This window comes from Haliotis asinina, chromosome 16, assembly GCF_037392515.1.
Source record: "Haliotis asinina isolate JCU_RB_2024 chromosome 16, JCU_Hal_asi_v2, whole genome shotgun sequence".
NCBI classification, from domain to species: domain Eukaryota; kingdom Metazoa; phylum Mollusca; class Gastropoda; order Lepetellida; family Haliotidae; genus Haliotis; species Haliotis asinina.
Genome location: NC_090295.1, coordinates 43,015,747 through 43,035,585, shown reverse-complemented (window position 1 = coordinate 43,035,585; position 19,839 = coordinate 43,015,747). Strand labels below are relative to the sequence as shown.

The 19,839-nt window shown below is 39.4% G+C and overlaps 1 protein-coding gene across 1 annotated transcript in view; it reads left to right on the top strand.

The window, feature by feature from the left end:
• The window catches only part of LOC137268581 (multiple epidermal growth factor-like domains protein 6), a 244,745-nt gene that overhangs the window by 175,137 nt on the left and 49,769 nt on the right, over window positions 1–19,839 (top strand). Inside the window, exons 7-10 of the mRNA XM_067803157.1 lie at window positions 5,355–5,480; window positions 7,649–7,771; window positions 8,351–8,473; window positions 10,577–10,621. Coding sequence (XP_067659258.1) covers window positions 5,355–5,480; window positions 7,649–7,771; window positions 8,351–8,473; window positions 10,577–10,621 — 417 coding nt within the window. The remainder of the gene's footprint in view (window positions 1–5,354; window positions 5,481–7,648; window positions 7,772–8,350; window positions 8,474–10,576; window positions 10,622–19,839) is intronic.

The following is a 19,839-nucleotide window of genomic DNA, read 5'->3' as shown; positions in this document are numbered from 1 at the left end:
AATATAGTAGTTTACATGTCATACTTCCCTAGCACCATATCACAGTGAGCAGATATACTATTTCCCCACCTGTGAATGAATGGAGACAGGGTGCACTATTATAATTTGCAGATGACAGGGACTACTTATTGAAATGTCGTCTGTTGAAATGATCATTCAGCTTTTTATGGTTTTGATTTTTACATTCTTGTAAGGCAGATTTTATGTATTGTAAAGTTGACTAAGGAACATAGTATACGTATTCATCATGATTTCCACTTGTTCTTGAAAATGTCACATTACTGTCTCCTCACAGTAAGGTTAAGGACAAATAGAGCTTTTAAAATACCAAACCAGTTGTCATGAAAATATCATTTGGAATATACAACATGTATTTAAAAGGAGCATATGCTTATAGACAATATGTTGGATTCTTGACAATGATCAGGTAGACAATAGCTTGCATCCAGTTATCACCTTCACTGAGCTACCAGACATATCTCCTTGTCTATGGCTGTGGCCATTTTGTGCATGGACATGACAGATCATGCATTCCTAACAACTTATAATGTGTAACTTACAATGTGAAACTGTTGTTATTGTTATATATTAGTGTGTTGTGAATAACATTTCTGTTGACATTTTCATTATTGATTAACAGCATGGAAGATTCCTAATCGTTCATTTAATCTTTGTTAAATGATGTAGGTAACAGTGTTATTTGAAAGATACTTTGAATTTTGGAAAGTGACAGTTTTGACCTAAACTGATTCAGTGGCCCCATGTACATTGCTGGGTTGTCTTCCCAGATGTCTTTGTGTTGTGTCTGTACATGTCCTAAAATGTTTGTTAGTCTGTATGTCTTTATCATTGTTTAAACTGTATTTTGATGTTTCTGATCTGTCTTACATTTTCATTTAGATATATGTTTTGCTGAAAACCTTTGTTTTTACAAAGAAATCTTCTGTTTTAAATCCTGCTACAAAGCCCAATGTTCATTTTGATTTAATGAATGTGTCTTTTTGTCCTTGCCATTGTACCTGTCAATTCATCGTTAACTTTCATGTTACAAAGATTGAATTCAGTGTGACTGAGTTCCAAGTTTATTTGTGTACACCCAGTGCTTGCTTTATGCTTCAATTCTTATCCGTTAAATTTATCACCAATTAGACCAAACTTTTTGGTATGTGCTCAAACTGCAAGACTGTTTTATTTGTATCACAGATATATGTATTTGTAACATTGTTGATATTTTGTGTTCAAATACAATGATATAATGGTGTGTGGCCACTTTAAGAATCCTATGTAAAATTGCGAGCAGTACTCAGACCATTTTGTATTTGTTCTGTAGAAATGGTGGAAGGTATATAGAACAAGAGCAAAGCAACTATATACCCAGTTCATTCACATGTGTCATTGGTAGAGAGTGCAGGATGTGCAGGCCTTGTGCTAAAAATACAACTATTTTCAGTTGGCCATATTATGGCAGGGTCAGGGTTAGGTCAAGGTCAAGGTGATTGACAAGGTTAGGCAAGGACAAACACAAGGTTACAATAAGATTTTCTTTTTCATTATGATGAGTGTTAGGGTTTGGTTCCTTTAGGGTCATGGTCTGGGTAATGGACAGTTTTAGGGTCCAGGCTAGCTATTCTCGAAATGTTCGTAGCCCTACGAACTTCTTAAGCCCATTCTTAACACATTGGCTACGATCAAAGTTAAAAATTCTAAGGGCTATGAACGTTTCGAGAACCCTATTGTACAAAGCAGCCTTAGTGCTTCAAATGTCATAAGTTTGTAATAATGTATGGAAAATATGATCATCTTATTATGGCTAAAGTTGCTGTATACAGTGGTATGCAGGTGAGGTTGAGAACTGAGTTGGGTTATGTTTAGTATCAGGGTTAAGGTGAAGGTCAGAGTTTAGGTCAGTGTATTCAATCTAGGTAAGGGTTTACGGTTTGGGTACGTGTCACAGTTAAGTTCAGGGTTTACAATCTATGTGAGGGTCACAGTTAAGGTCAGGGTTTATAGTTTAGGTGAGGGTCAAAGTTAAGATCAGGGTTTATGGTTTAAGTGAGGGTCATGGTTAAGGTCAGGGTTTATGATTTGGGTCAGGGTCACATACAATACCATTCACTTATGATGTTTTGCACACTCTACTAAAGACACATGTAAACAATGCTACACTAAGAACATTTGGTATCTATTTTCTCAGACTTAAATTTTTGTATGATAACATCAAATTTAAACAGAATCTGTTGTGAGATGGCAAAAAATATTGTAAAGAAAATGTTCCACATTATCAGGTTTCCCTTATGTGATGTCGACAAACTAATCACATAGCTAGATGTATTATTGATAATATCCTGTGCCTGAGGCTACCTAGAAGCGAATCTCTGTCATCATCTCCGCTGCTTCTATACCAGACTCCATGCTCAATGATTACTGTCATTTCTAATCCAATCTCTTTCAACATTTAGTTCTCAATAGATGTACTAAAACTCACGCTGGCAATACCATTGTCTGTTTCATACAGTAGCCCGATAGATGATCATTTTGAATGTCTGCAACTTTTTTGCTGAGAAAACTTAGGTATTAAAAATCTATCAACATAGAGACAATCTGTTGTAGTGTTCTGATATCACAGTAGGAGATAGTGTTGCAGTGTTCTGACATCACAGAAGGAGATTGTGTTGTAGTGTTCTGACATCACAGTAGGGGCATGTCTTGTAGATTTCTGACATTACAGTAGGAGATTGTCTTGTAGATTTCTGACATCACAGTAGGCAATTGTCTTGTAGTGTTGTTACATCACAGTAGGAGATTGCTTTGTAATGTTCTGACAGTACAGTAGGATATTGTCTTGTTAAATTGTTACATCATAGTAGTGTTCTGTCATCACAGTAGGACATTGTCTTGTAGTTTGGGGGCTTCACTGTTGAAGACAGTCTTGTAGATTTCTGACATCACAGTTGGAGACTGTCTTGTAGATTTCTGACATTACTACTACACCATCACATTCATGGAATGATTTTCACTTATAATATAATAGTTATAATAGTTTTTGCATGATTCAATTTGCCCATGTCATATGTTGAAACAGTATTTCATGGTCTTGAATTGTTTTTGATTGCTATGTATTGAGATAATGCTACAACTTCAGGCTATCAAAAGTCTCCTGTGAAATGCATTTGCATATTGAGTGAAGGAGATGACTTATATTTATCTCCTTCAAAACACTTTGAACACTGTATTACAAAGTTAACAACCGAGGATTCAAACTGATGAATAGTGGATTCTGGCCGGCAGCAAGGGAAGCAACTCATATGAGGGGACTGACAGCTCCATTGTATTACACTTTGAAACAAATGTGCCAGACAACCGATATTTCATTTATTCAAATAATGCAAGTTTCTTTTCAATTATAAAAAATTATGTGGGTATTGCATGTTGTCAGGTGCCATCATTCTCTTCTTAGTCCCTGACATATCTATTTCTTCAGTCACATTTGCTTTTGTTTAGTATTAATGTTTCCTTTTCCTTGAACATGATTCTTTTCTGCAGGTAATTTTCACCTTAGAATTTATGATGTGTATCACTTATAGTGAAGTATTTCATTTTACCTGAACCTTTTACCATTGTGTTTTACCTGAATATTTATTTCCCTGTTGATACTTTTTGTTATCAGAGATACAGAATGTCTTCTCTGTTATTGATGCTTGTTCCCCAATTATTTGACCAAGTTCACCTACTTTGTTTTCAGGTTTCCATATTCATAATCATATTTAGGCCTTGCATATCTATTTTATTGCTTACAGATCTTCTGACCTTCAAACTTCAAACTGTAGGAAAGAAAAAAGACAAAAACAAAACAAGGCAGGACAGATTTTATTTGTTATGTCATGGATCCTCCAGTTGTATTCATTCATGAATAATAAAAACAACTTGAAACAAAGTTTTCAAAGTTTGAAAAATAAGACTGTAAGATGTATTGGAGCAAGACTTCAACTATGCAAGACAGTTTCTTGGACACTAAAATACTGGTATCTGTTCTCAAAGACTTAGCTGAATTAGCTATCAACATTTGTGTTAAAATCAGTGCTTCAAGCACCTCAGCGAGTGTGAACTTGAAACACAAAGCCTCTAAAATACTCATCTGAGGTTTTGCTTTGACTGGTGATTTTATTTTTTTCCCTCCTGCCAAGAAATAAAATTGCTCTGGCCTAACAGGTTCTCGTGACACATCCGACAACAAATGTCTCTTTGACAATGAAAAGAATTCAAGGAATTTACATATGACTAAAAGTTTAAGAGAATTTTGTCTTCCATTTATGCCAATCAAACTCAGTTTTTAGGATGAATGATACATGCTATACAATCTATTTTCTAAAAATGAAATTATTACCTGTAAATAAATATTGTCAGAATCTGTAAATGTGACCAATATGTCTAAGTGACACATTTTATCATTTTCAATACTCACAATTTTAGACACTTAGTGCTATAGGGGGTGTCATCTGACACAGTTAGACACCTGGAGCTTGGTAAAAGGGTCTGTATTGTAGAACAATGCAAGAGATCAATGTGTCTGTGTTTTTATTTGCACTCAAGTGCTGCATTATTTAGTTTATCCCCCTTCCTTTGTGTCATCCTCCATCTTCCCTCCAGTGTTTTCTACCTCTGTTTATTTGGGCACAATTACCCCTCAATGTGCAGTTCCTGTTTTGACAGTCACGTCTGCGATATTTTGCTTCTTGTGTTCTTGTCACCATGGTAACAGGGCCGCTCATCCACTGGATAGAATGCCAGCATACACTAAAATTATATTTTCTTTTTTCAGTTTCACCCAAATATTTTGTTCTGTTCTTTAAGACACTTTTGTGTCCCAAAACTTTAAAACACTTGCACAAATTCCTTGGCACTAATTCTTTTTCCTTACTCGAATTCTGGATGATGTGGGTTTTTTTCATATCTATGTTCTGAAATGAAAATATTTGATGTTAAATCTATGTGAAATTATTGCAAGTATTAACATTGTTTAATTAATGCTTTGCCTTTCAGCATTTCCGCTAACTCTGCATTTGCCTTGTTACTTTGAAGCTAAAGCTTTAATGTAGTAATTGCAATTTTTATGACTGACTTCAAGCCCACTAGTGCTCATTGCTCTGAAGAAAACTACTTAATTAGTCAATCTCAAATAGAAATATTTCCTCATTTCATCTCAAAGATTGCAGTAAGATTTCTTTCTTCATTAATTTAATCATTGCAGCATTTCCCATCTTACATGTAGGATTATTTGAGTTTTCTGTATTTGTGAAAGAGTTGGATTGGCAAGGAAGTTTAAGTGAACTTATCAACTGTCTGATTTATTGTAGCTGTGTCGGGCTGTGGACAGAATAATGGAGGCTGCCAGCACATCTGCGTTGACGGCTACAACGGGCACTTCCATTGCCGATGTCGTGAGGGTTACCGACTTGGCCGTGATATGAGAACATGTGAAGGTAGCTTGGCTTGATCAGGGTCTAGTATCTCATGTACAAGAGGATGCATGTCAGTCATAACTGTCAGTTGTATCAATGTTTTATTTCTCCCGGTTGTAGCTATCAGTCGGTACAGGTATTGTAACTTTCCCCAATGTAGCTGTCAAGACATAGCCTCAGTGTAAGCTCTCATTATCGTAGCTATGAGATGAGGCTCTCTTTTTTAGCTTCATGATTTAGCTCTTTTTTTTTGTAGCTCTATCCATTGTAGCTCAGTTGTAGACCCCTGTTGTGTCCTGCACTTCAATAGGAACTGATATCAAGCTTACCAGCTTTAATGTGTATCTCTGTTTTGAAAATAGATGCTCATGATGTCAATCACTGGATAGCCTGGTGTAGGCTATTATTTACAGAATGTCTTCATATTACTGGAACATTGCATTGTTGAGTAAAGCATTAAACAACAAACAAGCAAAATGTAGCTTTTTGCTGTACCTCTCCCTATGGAAGCTATGTGTTATAGGTCTTCCTATTGAAACTGTCTCAGTGTTCTGTTATTTGTCTGACTAGTAATTTGTAGCTGTTTTAATTCTTTCCAATGCAGCTGTAAACTGTATCTGTTGTAGTTCAGTCCAGTGCAGCTATAAACTGTATCTGTTGTACTTCAGTCCAGTGCATCTGTAAAGTGTATCTGTTGTACTTCAGTCCAGCGCAGCAATAAACTGTATCCGTTGTACTTCAGTCCAGTGCAGCTGTAAACTGTATCTGTTGTACTTCAGTCCAGTGCAGCAGTAAGCTGTATCTGTTGTAGTTCAGTCCAGTACAGCTATAAACTGTATATGTTGTAGTTCAGTCCAGTGCAGTTGTAAACTGTATCTGTTGTAGTTCAGTCCAGTGCAGCTGTAAACTGTATCTGTTGTACTTCAGTCCAATGCAGCTGTAAACTGTAGTGCTCAGTGTAAAGTCTGCCCAGTGAAGCTATGAACTGTGTCTCTGTTTTAAATCTGCCCACTGAAGCTGTAAACTGTAGTTTAGTTTGAGAGGTAGTTTACAGTAGTTCTGTCCATAGTCAGGTGTATTCTCCTGTGACCCCCAATGCCTGTAAATACTGACCTCTTAAGTAATGTATGAACATATCCTGATTCGTGTAAACTGCAGTTATAATGAGTTTCCTGATCTGAAGCCTGGGTCTCGTGTTTTGTGTGAAACTGAGATTTCTATGTGTTCCTGGCAATCATGAAGTGCTTGGTAGATGTTGATCAGAGCTCCATGACCTCATTCAAACATTCTGCAATGGCTGTTTGACTAGGGTCAAACATCTAGCTAAATGGTACTATGTACTTCCTTTGATAACTGCTCTACTGCTATCATACCTATTCTTGTTTGTTCAGTACAGTGTTTCTGACACTTCTATACTTTAAAAATCATTCTTAAAGAATATATCAAGAATCGAAGGGTCTTTCAGTCAATGGCAATTTAGTTTGATCTCCATTATACATTCAATAGATAAATTACACCCAAATGAAATATATTTACCTAATATTTTGGGTTTTTTTTAACAGACTAAAACTGATAGATAGGCTGAATTATGATTATATTTCTCATTTGAATTTCCAACCACCCGAACCTTGATTACTATTTGTACCAAGATGATTCTCACACAGCGATCAAACACCTATCAAAATCCCTAATGGCATTGTTGAACAGCATGAAAGGTTTCATCAAGAACAGGAAACGACAAGTGTCCAGAACTGGAATCAGAGCCAGATTGAGCACTGTAAATAATTCTCTAGGCCAGGTTGATATATCAGATTGATGATCACTAGATATGTATTTTATGTCATCTGACCTGTGATCTACTCAATAATCCTGACCATAGATCTAGGTAGTGATGTAACCTGTAAGTCTGACCAAAGACTAGATAGCAATCTAACCTGTAAGTCTAGGTAGTGAGCTTACCTGTAAGTCAGTCGGTTGGTCTAACTTTTAGGTCCGACATAAGATCTAGGTTAAGTGATGTAACCTGTAAGTCTGACCAAAGATCTAGATAGTTATCTAACATTTAAGTCAGTTCATTGGTCTAACCTGTAAGTCTGACAAGTAGTCTGATCTTACCCTATAAACCTTCACAGTGATCTAAACTGTAAGTCTTCCCAGTGATCTAACCTGTAAATCTGATGTGATTACAGAAGAGAACCCCTGTCGCCGACGTAATGGCGGATGTGAACACAAGTGCGTCTCCTCCAGCGGTAGAGCAACCTGTCAGTGCTTTGCTGGCTTCAGGATAGCTTCAGACTCTCGGTCTTGTATTGGTGAGTCTCGTGTCATGTGACCAGTCACATATCCAGTTATGCATCTCCTATTTCAGAATCCAAAAGGATTCTTCTATTGACTTCTGCTATTTTTATAGTATCAGTGCGGGTGTTTTTTAAATTATTTTTGGATTTCATATATTTGGGAAATTAGGATAAGCAACTGATATCCATGGATTATAAGCTATCAAATCTGATATCCATAAACTGTTTAGATTTTAGCAGCTGTTATATGTGTATTGTTTACATAAAGCAGTTGATATATATGTGTAACTGCATTATCAACAGATCATATCCTTCAGATATTAATAGCTGACATTCATTTATTTTTTAGATATCATCTCTTGATATCCATGTGTAATAGATATGAACAGCTGATATCCATGTATTATTGATATTCAGCATCTGATATCCATGTAATATGGGTATAAACAGTTGGAATCTATTTATTATAGATATAAATGACTGTTATCCATGTATTATTGATATTTAACATTTGTTATCCATGTAATATAGATATAGCCAACTTATATCCATGTATTATTAATGTATAACATCTGATATCCATGTAATATTTAGATATCAATGAATGTGAGATCAGCAATGGTGGGTGTTCCCAAGCTTGCGTCAACACCAAGGGATCCTTCGCCTGTACATGCACACCAGGCTTCCAGCTGGGTGTCGATGGCCGTTCCTGCTACAGTAAGTCCACAGTGTTGTCCAACCAAGGATATATACCAAGTTATACCATGGCAGACCTGAAGACAACATGTTGCTATTGTATGACATTCTGAAGTGATTCAGACTGTTATATCACTATGCTTGTGAACATAAACCCTGAATGGGAAAATGTTGGTTTGATACGGCAATTATCCCATATCGTGACAAGGCCAGGTAACACTTCTTGCAGCCATTTGACAGCTGAAGAAAAACATTCATAAAAAATAGGTTCCCCAAAAACGACAAGGATAAATCACATTTCCAAACCTTTTAACATGTGTCTGTCAAATCTGCCATAGAGGTGTATAATAAAGTGAACATTAGCTGTTGATTAACATAGCCAATCTGACAAGCATGAAGCTGCATTGCTGTTTTACTGCATGCTGCACATGTTATATACTTATGTAAAGCTTCTGTGCATAGTGTACATGATGTGGAATACATGCATGACCTGTATTCCCCAGCATAATGAGAGGTCAGGCGATCATGTTAGCTAGGAAGGCAATGTTGTTAACAGCTCGGAAATTACTCAATTTTTAGATTTTTGTAATGGGACCCTTCTTTCTGAATTATACATATAGAATACTTGTATTTCCCATATTAGGACATTTCCTGATTAATGGGGTAGATTAAGAGTACAACTGTTTATACAGTAAAAGGAATCATGTAGAAAGAATCACCCAGAAACATTTTGTCATCTGTTAGCCAGTGTCTCTCCTCCCGTTTACAAAATATGTCTCGCCAAATCAGCCCCGAGCAGGCTGACACGGTCACAGTTGAGGGGATGTATCTAGTGATGAAAGCAAATGTTTAATCTAATTTCAAAATTGAGTTAGACTGCATGCCATGTAATTGCAGAGTGGAAAAGACAATTTGGGGAATATTTCTGCTGTTAGTAGAGTGTTACAAATGTCTGATTAATCCTTTCAGCAAAGATTTTTGTTATGGGCTGAGCTGTTTAGATCCAAGTATATATGCATATGAAGCTGGTATATATGTATGTGAAGCCAGTATATAAGCATGCAAAACAAGTAAATATGCATGTGAAGCCAGTATATAAGCATGAGAAGCCAGTATATATGCATGTGAATTCAGTATCTATGCATGACAATACTATACTGTAGCTATCAGTTCTGCTGTACAACAACTAATTATAAAATTCTTAGACTGCTTACATCTAAGTTTGCTTTATGCTTCCTTACTTTAATCATGAATGAAAATTTGAAATATTTGAAAAATACTTATAGAACTAATGTCTGATCTGAAATGTTCCTTGTGTTTGATATTAAGTATTAACTGTGTGATCTTTTCAGTATCTTATATCAACACAAATTGAGCTTCTTGGTAAACCATTTCATCAGGAATTCAAACAATTTTGTGAACATTGTGCAATCAAAACCTGATTAACAATTTTTGTATTAACCATGGCTGTGGAATAATGTTCATGTGTAGACATTCCTGACATTAAGTGTCCAAAAGGGTCCTCTACAAACAGGGTTTCGCTGTTACAATGATATTGAAAAGATCACCATTTTGTAACACTGCATTGATGATAACCTGTAAATGTAATATGGTAACATGTGATTGTAACACTTCATGTGACTACTCAGGAATGTACGCATGACATCTGGGAGGGGCAGGTCACACAAAGCTTCCAGGGCGTTACCATGGCCACCAGAATTGGAATTACATGGCTATAGTAACCAGGGCCTCCTTTCACAAAGCACTAAGGTGACCATGAGTCACTAAGGTAAACTTAGTGCAGTTTTAAAGAATGTGAGTTCAGGTTAACCTTAGTAAAGGTTGGTAAATGAAATGAGTTCCAGGAATATTCTTAGAAACTGGACTTAAACGCCAGTGCATCAGGACGATGATGCAGCATGAAACATTGTCAAATCTTCTCACAGAGTTTTTAAACTATCAGTATGTCAGTTGTGATGCTGCTTTCAACAGTTTTGGGAGTTAAATGTGTTGGCTAGTTAATTCCATTGAAGCTATGTGACATGCCCCTCCCCCTGCCTGCTTACTGGGGCACTGCAGGGGAACTTGCTTCTCCCACTGGATGCTATATACTCTCTCTCACAGAGGCCCCAGAAGTTAATGAGTCTAGACCCAAACAGGAGGGTAAAGGTATGAGGCCATGTCTCTGTGCACCTTTCTGTCACAGTCCCATGTGTCAGTCCATCAGTCCAGTCGTCTGTCCACCTGTGTGTCCATCAATATACAACTGTCTGCCTGTCCATACTCTGGTCAAACTGTCTGTCCACTTGTCCACCCAACAGTCTACAACTGTCTACCTGTCCATTCTTTGGTCAAATTGTCTGTCTACCTGTCCATCCAACAGTCAACGACTGTCTACATGCCCATCCTTTGGTCAAACTCTCTGCCTGTCCATCCATCACACTGCAACTATCATTCTGTCTGTCCTTTGATCAAACTGTCAGTCTAGCTATATGTCCATTGGTCAGTTTAACTCTCCATCCATTGGTCAAACTGTCTGTCCTTGTGTTTAACACACTATCTTCCTTCTTGCAGCAGTTGTTTGTCTCTTTTCTGAATATCAACCTTTCAATCTTCCTTCTTACAATACAGCCCTTGTCAATCTGTTGTCTCAGTATCAGGTATTCCTTTTTCCTCCATCCACCAATAAAGCCCATGTCAATCTGTTGTCTCTGTATAAGCTATTCCTTTTTCCTCCATCCTCCAATAAAGCCCATGTCAATCTGCTGTCACAGTATCAGCTATCTCTTCTTCCATCCGCCAATAAAGCCCTTGTCAATCTGTTGTCACAGTATCAGGTATTCCTTTTTCCTCCATCCTCCAATAAAGCCCTTGTCAATCTGCTGTCTCAGTATCAGGTATTCCTTTTTCCTCCATCCGCCAATAAAGCCCATGTCAATCTGTTGTCTCTGTATAAGCTATTCCTTTTTCCTCCATCCTCCAATAAAGCCCATGTCAATCTGTTGTCACAGTATCAGCTATCTCTTCTTCCATCCTCCAATAAAGCCCATGTCAATCTGCTGTCACAGTATCAGCTATTCCTTTTTCCTCCATCCTCCAATAAAGCCCATGTCAATCTGCTGTCACAGTATCAGCTGTCTCTTCTTCCATCCTCCAGTAAAGCCCTTGTCAATCTGTTGTCACAGTATCAGGTATTCCTTTTTCCTCCATCCGCCAGTAAAGCCCATGTCAATCTGTTGTCACAGTATCAGCTATCTCTTCTTCCATCCGCCAATAAAGCCCTTGTCAATCTGTTGTCACAGTATCAGGTATTCCTTTTTCCTCCATCCTCCAGTAAAGCCCATGTCAATCTGCTGTCACAGTATCAGCTATTCCTTTTTCCTCCATCCTCCAATAAAGCCCATGTCAATCTGCTGTCACAGTATCAGCTGTCTCTTCTTCCATCCTCCAGTAAAGCCCTTGTCAATCTGTTGTCACAGTATCAGGTATTCCTTTTTCCTCCATCCGCCAGTAAAGCCCATGTCAATCTGCTGTCACAGTATCAGCTATCTCTTCTTCCATCCGCCAATAAAGCCCTTGTCAATCTGTTGTCACAGTATCAGGTGTTCCTTTTTCCTCCATCCTCCAGTAAAGCCCATGTCAATCTGTTGTCACAGTATCAGCTATCTCTTCTTCCATCCGCCAATAAAGCCCTTGTCAATCTGTTGTCACAGTATCAGGTGTTCCTTTTTCCTCCATCCGCCAGTAAAGCCCATGTCAATCTGTTGTCACAGTATCAGCTATCTCTTCTTCCATCCTCCAGTAAAGCCCATGTCAATCTGTTGTCACAGTATCAGGTATTCCTTTTTCCTCCATCCTCCAGTAAAGCCCATGTCAATCTGTTGTCACAGTATCAGCTATCTGTTCTTCCATCCGCCAATAAAGCCCTTGTCAATCTGTTGTCACGGTATCAGGTGTTCCTTTTTCCTCCATCCGCCAGTAAAGCCCATGTCAATCTGTTGTCACAGTATCAGCTATCTCTTCTTCCATCCGCCAATAAAGTCCTTGTCAATCTGTTGTCTCTGTATAAGCTATTCCTTTTTCCTCCATCCGCCAGTAAAGCCCATGTCAATCTGTTGTCACAGTATCAGGTGTTCCTTTTTCCTCCATCCGCCAGTAAAGCCCATGTCAATCTGTTGTCACAGTATCAGCTATCTCTTCTTCCATCCGCCAATAAAGCCCTTGTCAATCTGTTGTCTCTGTATAAGCTATTCCTTTTTCCTCCATCCGCCAGTAAAGCCCTTGTCAATCTGTTGTCACAGTATCAGGTATTCCTTTTTCCTCCATCCGCCAGTAAAGCCCATGTCAATCTGCTGTCACAGTATCAGCTATCTCTTCTTCCATCCTCCAGTAAAGCCCATGTCAATCTGTTGTCACAGTATCAGGTATTCCTTTTTCCTCCATCCTCCAGTAAAGCCCATGTCAATCTGTTGTCACAGTATCAGCTATCTCTTCTTCCATCCGCCAATAAAGCCCTTGTCAATCTGTTGTCACAGTATCAGGTGTTCCTTTTTCCTCCATCCGCCAGTAAAGCCCATGTCAATCTGTTGTCACAGTATCAGCTATCTCTTCTTCCATCCGCCAATAAAGTCCTTGTCAATCTGTTGTCTCTGTATAAGCTATTCCTTTTTCCTCCATCCGCCAGTAAAGCCCATGTCAATCTGTTGTCACAGTATCAGGTATTCCTTTTTCCTCCATCCGCCAGTAAAGCCCATGTCAATCTGTTGTCACAGTATCAGCTATCTCTTCTTCCATCCGCCAATAAAGCCCTTGTCAATCTGTTGTCTCTGTATAAGCTATTCCTTTTTCCTCCATCCGCCAGTAAAGCCCATGTCAATCTGCTGTCACAGTATCAGCTATCTCTTCTTCCATCCTCCAGTAAAGCCCTTGTCAATCTGTTGTCACAGTATCAGGTATTCCTTTTTCCTCCATCCGCCAGTAAAGCCCATGTCAATCTGCTGTCACAGTATCAGCTATCTCTTCTTCCATCCTCCAATAAAGCCCATGTCAATCTGTTGTCACAGTATCAGCTGTCTCTTCTTCCATCCTCCAGTAAAGCCCATGTCAATCTGTTGTCACAGTATCAGGTATTCCTTTTTCCTCCATCCGCCAGTAAAGCCCTTGTCAATCTGTTGTCACAGTATCAGGTATTCCTTTTTCCTCCATCCGCCAGTAAAGCCCATGTCAATCTGTTGTCACAGTATCAGCTATCTCTTCTTCCATCCGCCAATAAAGCCCTTGTCAATCTGTTGTCACAGTATCAGGTATTCCTTTTTCCTCCATCCGCCAATAAAGCCCATGTCAATCTGTTGTCTCTGTATAAGCTATTCCTTTTTCCTCCATCCTCCAATAAAGCCCATGTCAATCTGTTGTCACAGTATCAGCTATCTCTTCTTCCATCCGCCAATAAAGCCCTTGTCAATCTGTTGTCACAGTATCAGGTGTTCCTTTTTCCTCCATCCGCCAGTAAAGCCCATGTCAATCTGTTGTCACAGTATCAGCTATCTCTTCTTCCATCCGCCAATAAAGTCCTTGTCAATCTGTTGTCTCTGTATAAGCTATTCCTTTTTCTTCCATCCGCCAATAAAGCCCATGTCAATCTGTTGTCACAGTATCAGGTATTCCTTTTTCCTCCATCCGCCAGTAAAGCCCATGTCAATCTGTTGTCACAGTATCAGCTATCTCTTCTTCCATCCGCCAATAAAGCCCTTGTCAATCTGTTGTCTCTGTATAAGCTATTCCTTTTTCCTCCATCCGCCAGTAAAGCCCATGTCAATCTGCTGTCACAGTATCAGCTATCTCTTCTTCCATCCTCCAGTAAAGCCCTTGTCAATCTGTTGTCACAGTATCAGGTATTCCTTTTTCCTCCATCCGCCAGTAAAGCCCATGTCAATCTGCTGTCACAGTATCAGCTATCTCTTCTTCCATCCTCCAATAAAGCCCATGTCAATCTGTTGTCACAGTATCAGCTATCTCTTCTTCCATCCTCCAATAAAGCCTTTGTCAATCTGTTGTCTCAGTATCAGGTATTCCTTTCCCCTCCATCCTCCAATAAAGCCCTTGTCAATCTGTTGTCTCAGTATCAGCTATTCCTTCTTCCTCCATCACACAATATAACTCTTGTCAATCTGTTGTCTCAATATCAACCTTCCAATCTTCCTCCTTACAATACAGCTCTTGTCCATCCATACATCTTTCCAAGTTTTAACTCCATCTAAATGTCCACTCCCTTGACCACTCTGACTATCAATCTGTTTTTCCATCTGTCTGTCAACCTTTCAGTCCACCCATGTCCACCTGTGTGTCCACCCCAGTGTTTCCTCGACCTGTATTTGATGTGCATGCACCTCTGTCCAAAAGATATTTATCATTCTGTCTGACAACACAATTTGCAGAGGAGAGTTTTGTTCAGAAAATGGTATGACAAAGTGATTTGTTTTGCTCTGATTTTTAATGTCTCAGTTTCTTTTTGGAACTGATTTATAATTTATTATATGAATTCAGATATATGTGCAATTGTTTTACATTGTCTTTAATGAAAATGAGGAATTAATTATTTACTTATGAAATATTCTCTTTGATGAAACTGACATATTGAAGAAGCACTGCACTCCACCCCTACAGCACAACCTCCTACACACAGTCACCACCATCACCAGCACCAGTTTCCATGGCAACTGTTTGTGTTGCTTTTTGTTGTACTGATACTTGGCAACACAGTTATCACTGTATCTCTCTGTTTAATGTGTGATGGTAAAGTGTGTATTTTTGTAATAGTTTTGTGTGTACGGAATGACTTTTGTTTTGCAATTTCTGTTTTTGTCAAAAATTTTGTTATGTATGTATTAACTGCTGGGCATAAATTATTGTTCAAATATTTAGCCATGCCATGTTCATTCAGCTGTACATAGATATGGGCTGAGTGCAAGTAGTATTTCTTCAAATCCTGATGTGATGTCTTTATAAATGATATTATCCAGAATAATATGTGAATATATGTTATTGTTCAGGGTTGAGAGGAGCCATGGGGTACATCTCTGAGGGAGAGAAGGGTAGGGAGAACAGATCTCACAGCTGGCAGAGCAGACTCACCTGCACACACCTGGAAACTGGCGTTGGGGGTATATGCACACACCAGGAATTTGGGAGTGACCTATACACACACACCATACACACACTTGGCAGGGGGACACAGACCTACACACACCTGACAGGGGGACACAGACCTACACACACCTGACAAGAGGACACAGACCTACACACATCTGACAGGGGGACACAGACTGACACACACTTGGCAGGGGAAGACAGACATACACACACCTGGCATGGAGAGACAGACATACACACACCTGGCATGGAGAGACAGACATAAACACACCTGGCAGAAAAAGACATACACACACCTGGCAGGGGGAGACAGATATACACACACCTGACAGGGAGAAACAGACCCACACACACATGACTGGGAGAGACAGACATACATACACCTTCTTGGAGGAACTGACATACACACACCTGGCAGTGAGAGACAGACATACACACACCTGACAGGGAGAAACAGGCCTACATACACCTGACTGGGAGAGACATACACATACACACAGCTTGCTGGAGGGACTGACATACACACACCCGGCAGTGGGAGACAGACTTACCCACACATAGGCAGGGGAGATAGACTGAAACACAGTTGGCAGGGGAAGACAGACATACACACACCTGGCAGGGAGAGACAGACATACACACACCTGACAGGGAGAAACAGACCCACACACACCTGGCAGTGAGAGACAGACATACACACAGATTGCCAGATGGACTGACATACACACACTTGGCAGTGGGAGATGGAGTTGACACACACTTGGCAGTGGAAGACAGACATGGCAGGGAGAGACAGACATACACACACCTGGCTGGGGAAGACAGACATACACACACCTGGCAGGGAGAGACAGACATATACACACCTGGCAGAAAAAGACCTACACACACCTTGAAGGGAGAGACAGACATACACATACCTTGCCGGAGGGACTGACATACACACACCTGGCAGTGGGAGACAGACTTACACACAACCAGCAGTGGGAGACAGACATACACACACCTGGCAGGGAGCGACAGACATACACACCAACCTCCCCTCAGTTTTGAACTGTCATGACAGCCTCTTGAATCCAACCATTACAAATATGCCAACGTTAATTATACACAGGCTATTCATGCAGGGGAATAAGAACAATTTTATGAACCTGCCAGTTATGAGAACTGTGCTCACTGTGTTGAAGAATTAACTGTTAATTGCCTCAAGTTAGTTTTACAGTTTTAGGCAGTTTTGAAGCGTTTTTTCCTGTATTCACAACAAGCTTGCTACTCCAAATATCAACTGTTGAAAGAAGGATGGTTATCACATCATGGCTAACAGGCCAATATCCAAACATTCCAAGAGCACTCATGATTTGTTGTTTTTATTTTTATGACATGCACATAATGTAGAGATTGAATTGATATCATAGCTGCCACACCCTTTTATTAAACATCTGGATGTGAAAAACATATTTACCTAAGCGTGGGACATTTGAAGAGAAGTTAGCCAGTTGATAACTGTCACACCCATGCTCTAGGCAAGGAAATTCAATTTTTCCTAAAAGCTCATGAAACTCCTCCACTCTGCATTATGAGCTCTTGTGAGAAAACCTAATGTGAACGTTTTCACTTCAATAGGCCAGATTAAATATTTTTTTACACTTTGCTTATTAACTGCTTACCTATTAGGATCCAGTCGCAAAGGGAAACAAAGATATAAACAAAAAGATACAGGTAGATGGATGGTAGATGGATATTGTAATGTTGTTGTAAACTATCACCGCTCTGTTGTATGTGCTTCCGAGGACAACAGGCTCCTGTACCTCATCTTTGTTGTGAGTGCTAGCAAAAGGGGATCAGTGGTCTGGTGGTGTAATATGGCAGTTCCACCACTGACTCTTCCACCATTGGTTGGTGTAATATGACTCATCCACAATTGCCTGGTGTAGTGTGGCTGATCCACCATTGGCGGGTGTAATATGGCTGTTCCACCACTGACTCTTCCACCATTGGTTGGTGTAATATGACTCATTCACAGCTGCCTGATGTAGTGTGGCTGATCCACCATTGGCGGGTGTAATACTGCTGTTCCACCATGAGTGATCCACCACTGCCTGGAGTAATATGGCAGTAACCATTGACTGCTGTATAACTGCTGATTCCACCTCGGCTGGTGTATAACTGCTGGTATATTATTGCTGATTCCACCATTGGCTGGTGTATAACTTGCTGATTCCACCATTGGCTGGTGTATTATTGTTGTTGTTGATTCCACCTTTGGCTTGTGTATTATTGCTGATTGAACCTTTGGCTGGTGTATAACTTGCTGATTCCACCATTGGCTGGTATATAACTGCTGATGCCACCATTGGCTGGTGTATTATTATTGTTGATTCAACCTGTGGCTGGTGTATTATTGCTGATTGAACCTTTGGCCGGTGTATTGTTGCTGATTTCACCATTGGCTGGTGTATAACTGCTGATTCCACCATTGGCTGGTGTATAACCGCTGATTCCACCATTGGCTGGTGTATTATTGTTGTTGACTCCACCATTGGCTGGTGTATTATTGCTGATTGAACCTTCGGCTGGTGTATTGTTGCTGATTCCACCATTGGCTGGTGTATTATTGTTGTTGACTCCACCATTGGCTGGTGTATTATTGCTGATTGAACCTTCGGCTGGTGTATTGTTGCTGATTCCACCATTGGCTGATGTATTGTTGCTGATTCCACCATTGACTGGTGTATAACTGTTGATTCCACCATTGACTGGTGTCTAACTGTTGATTCCACCATTGGCTGGTTTATTATTGTTGTTGACTCCACCATTGGCTGGTGTATTATTGTTGTTGATTCAACCTGTGGCTGGTGTATTATTGCTGATTGAACCTTTGGCCAGTGTATTGTTGCTGATTCCACCATTGGCTGGTGTCTAACTGTTGATTCCACCATTGGCTGATGTATTGTTGCTGATTCCACCATTGACTGGTGTATAACTGTTGATTCCACCATTGGCTGGTGTCTAACTGTTGATTCCACCATTGGCTGGTGTCTAACTGTTGATTCCATCATTGGCTGGTTTATTATTGTTGTTGATTCCACCATTGACTGGTGGATTAGTGCTGATTCCACCATTGGCTGGTGTATTACTGCTGATTCCATCATTGGCTGGTGTATTATTGCTGATTGAACCTTAGGCTGGTGTATTATTGCTAATTTCACCATTGGCTGGTGTGTAACTGCTAATTCCACCATTGGCTGATGTATTATTGCTGATTCCACCATTGGTTGTTGTCTTTTTGGTGATACCAGCCTAAAACTTTAGACTCCATTCTAACTTTTCAGTTTTCTCAACCCTAAAATTCAAAACCCATAGCGCTTTCAGCTAGCTATCCATAGAAAGAAAATTAGAGTGTTGAGATACCATCTTTATGTGCACTGAAGTGTCTCAGGAATTTCCACAAGTTATTTATCCTCTGTCACTTCAGCATAAATGTTGTCTAACTCTGTCTCTCCTTTCCTCTACTGCCAAATCTTTCTTATTAAGTTTCTTGTTTTTGTAGAAAGTGGATAAACACTTGTACCATTATGACTGGTTTAATGTTACAGATGTCTTCCTTTCATTGATAACATTTTTTGTAAGTTTAATAGACTGCATTGCATCTACATTAATGTGACATCTCTTATCTGGCTCAAGTCAAACTGACATTCTTCCTGGCAGCCATCTTGGGAAGGCTATTGTACTATTTCCCTGCTGCTCTTCTTTGTAAAATAAGTTTCAAGTGACAGTGTCTGATATGGCCTGTCTGACAACTGGCTTTGAAAGATACAATTTATGGAGGGGATGAAATGTGTTTCTGCTCTTTTAAATGTGTTTTCTTTGGGAGAGTGGAACAGGATGTTTACTTTAATTTTATTTTTTATCAGGAATAGATGTCTGGTTAACATTACCAAAGTGTGAGGCAAATGGGTGTTGACAAAACCTTTATTTAACCTAAATACCAGATAATTAATCTGTAGAAAAGAACCAGACCAGACTGCAAGTTGTTCTTGTAGGGATCAGAGACATTGTGAAGAACTCAGAATTAGTTGTATGAACACCATTACTGTCACCACCCACTCCGAAGATATAATGACATTGTGATATCATTGGATAAGATGAGAACTTGAAAGCATAAAACTCCTGTCTTTTGCTGGGCAACTTTATGTGGAATGTCCCTGTTGGCAACAAATGTAGCTGCTAATTGGATG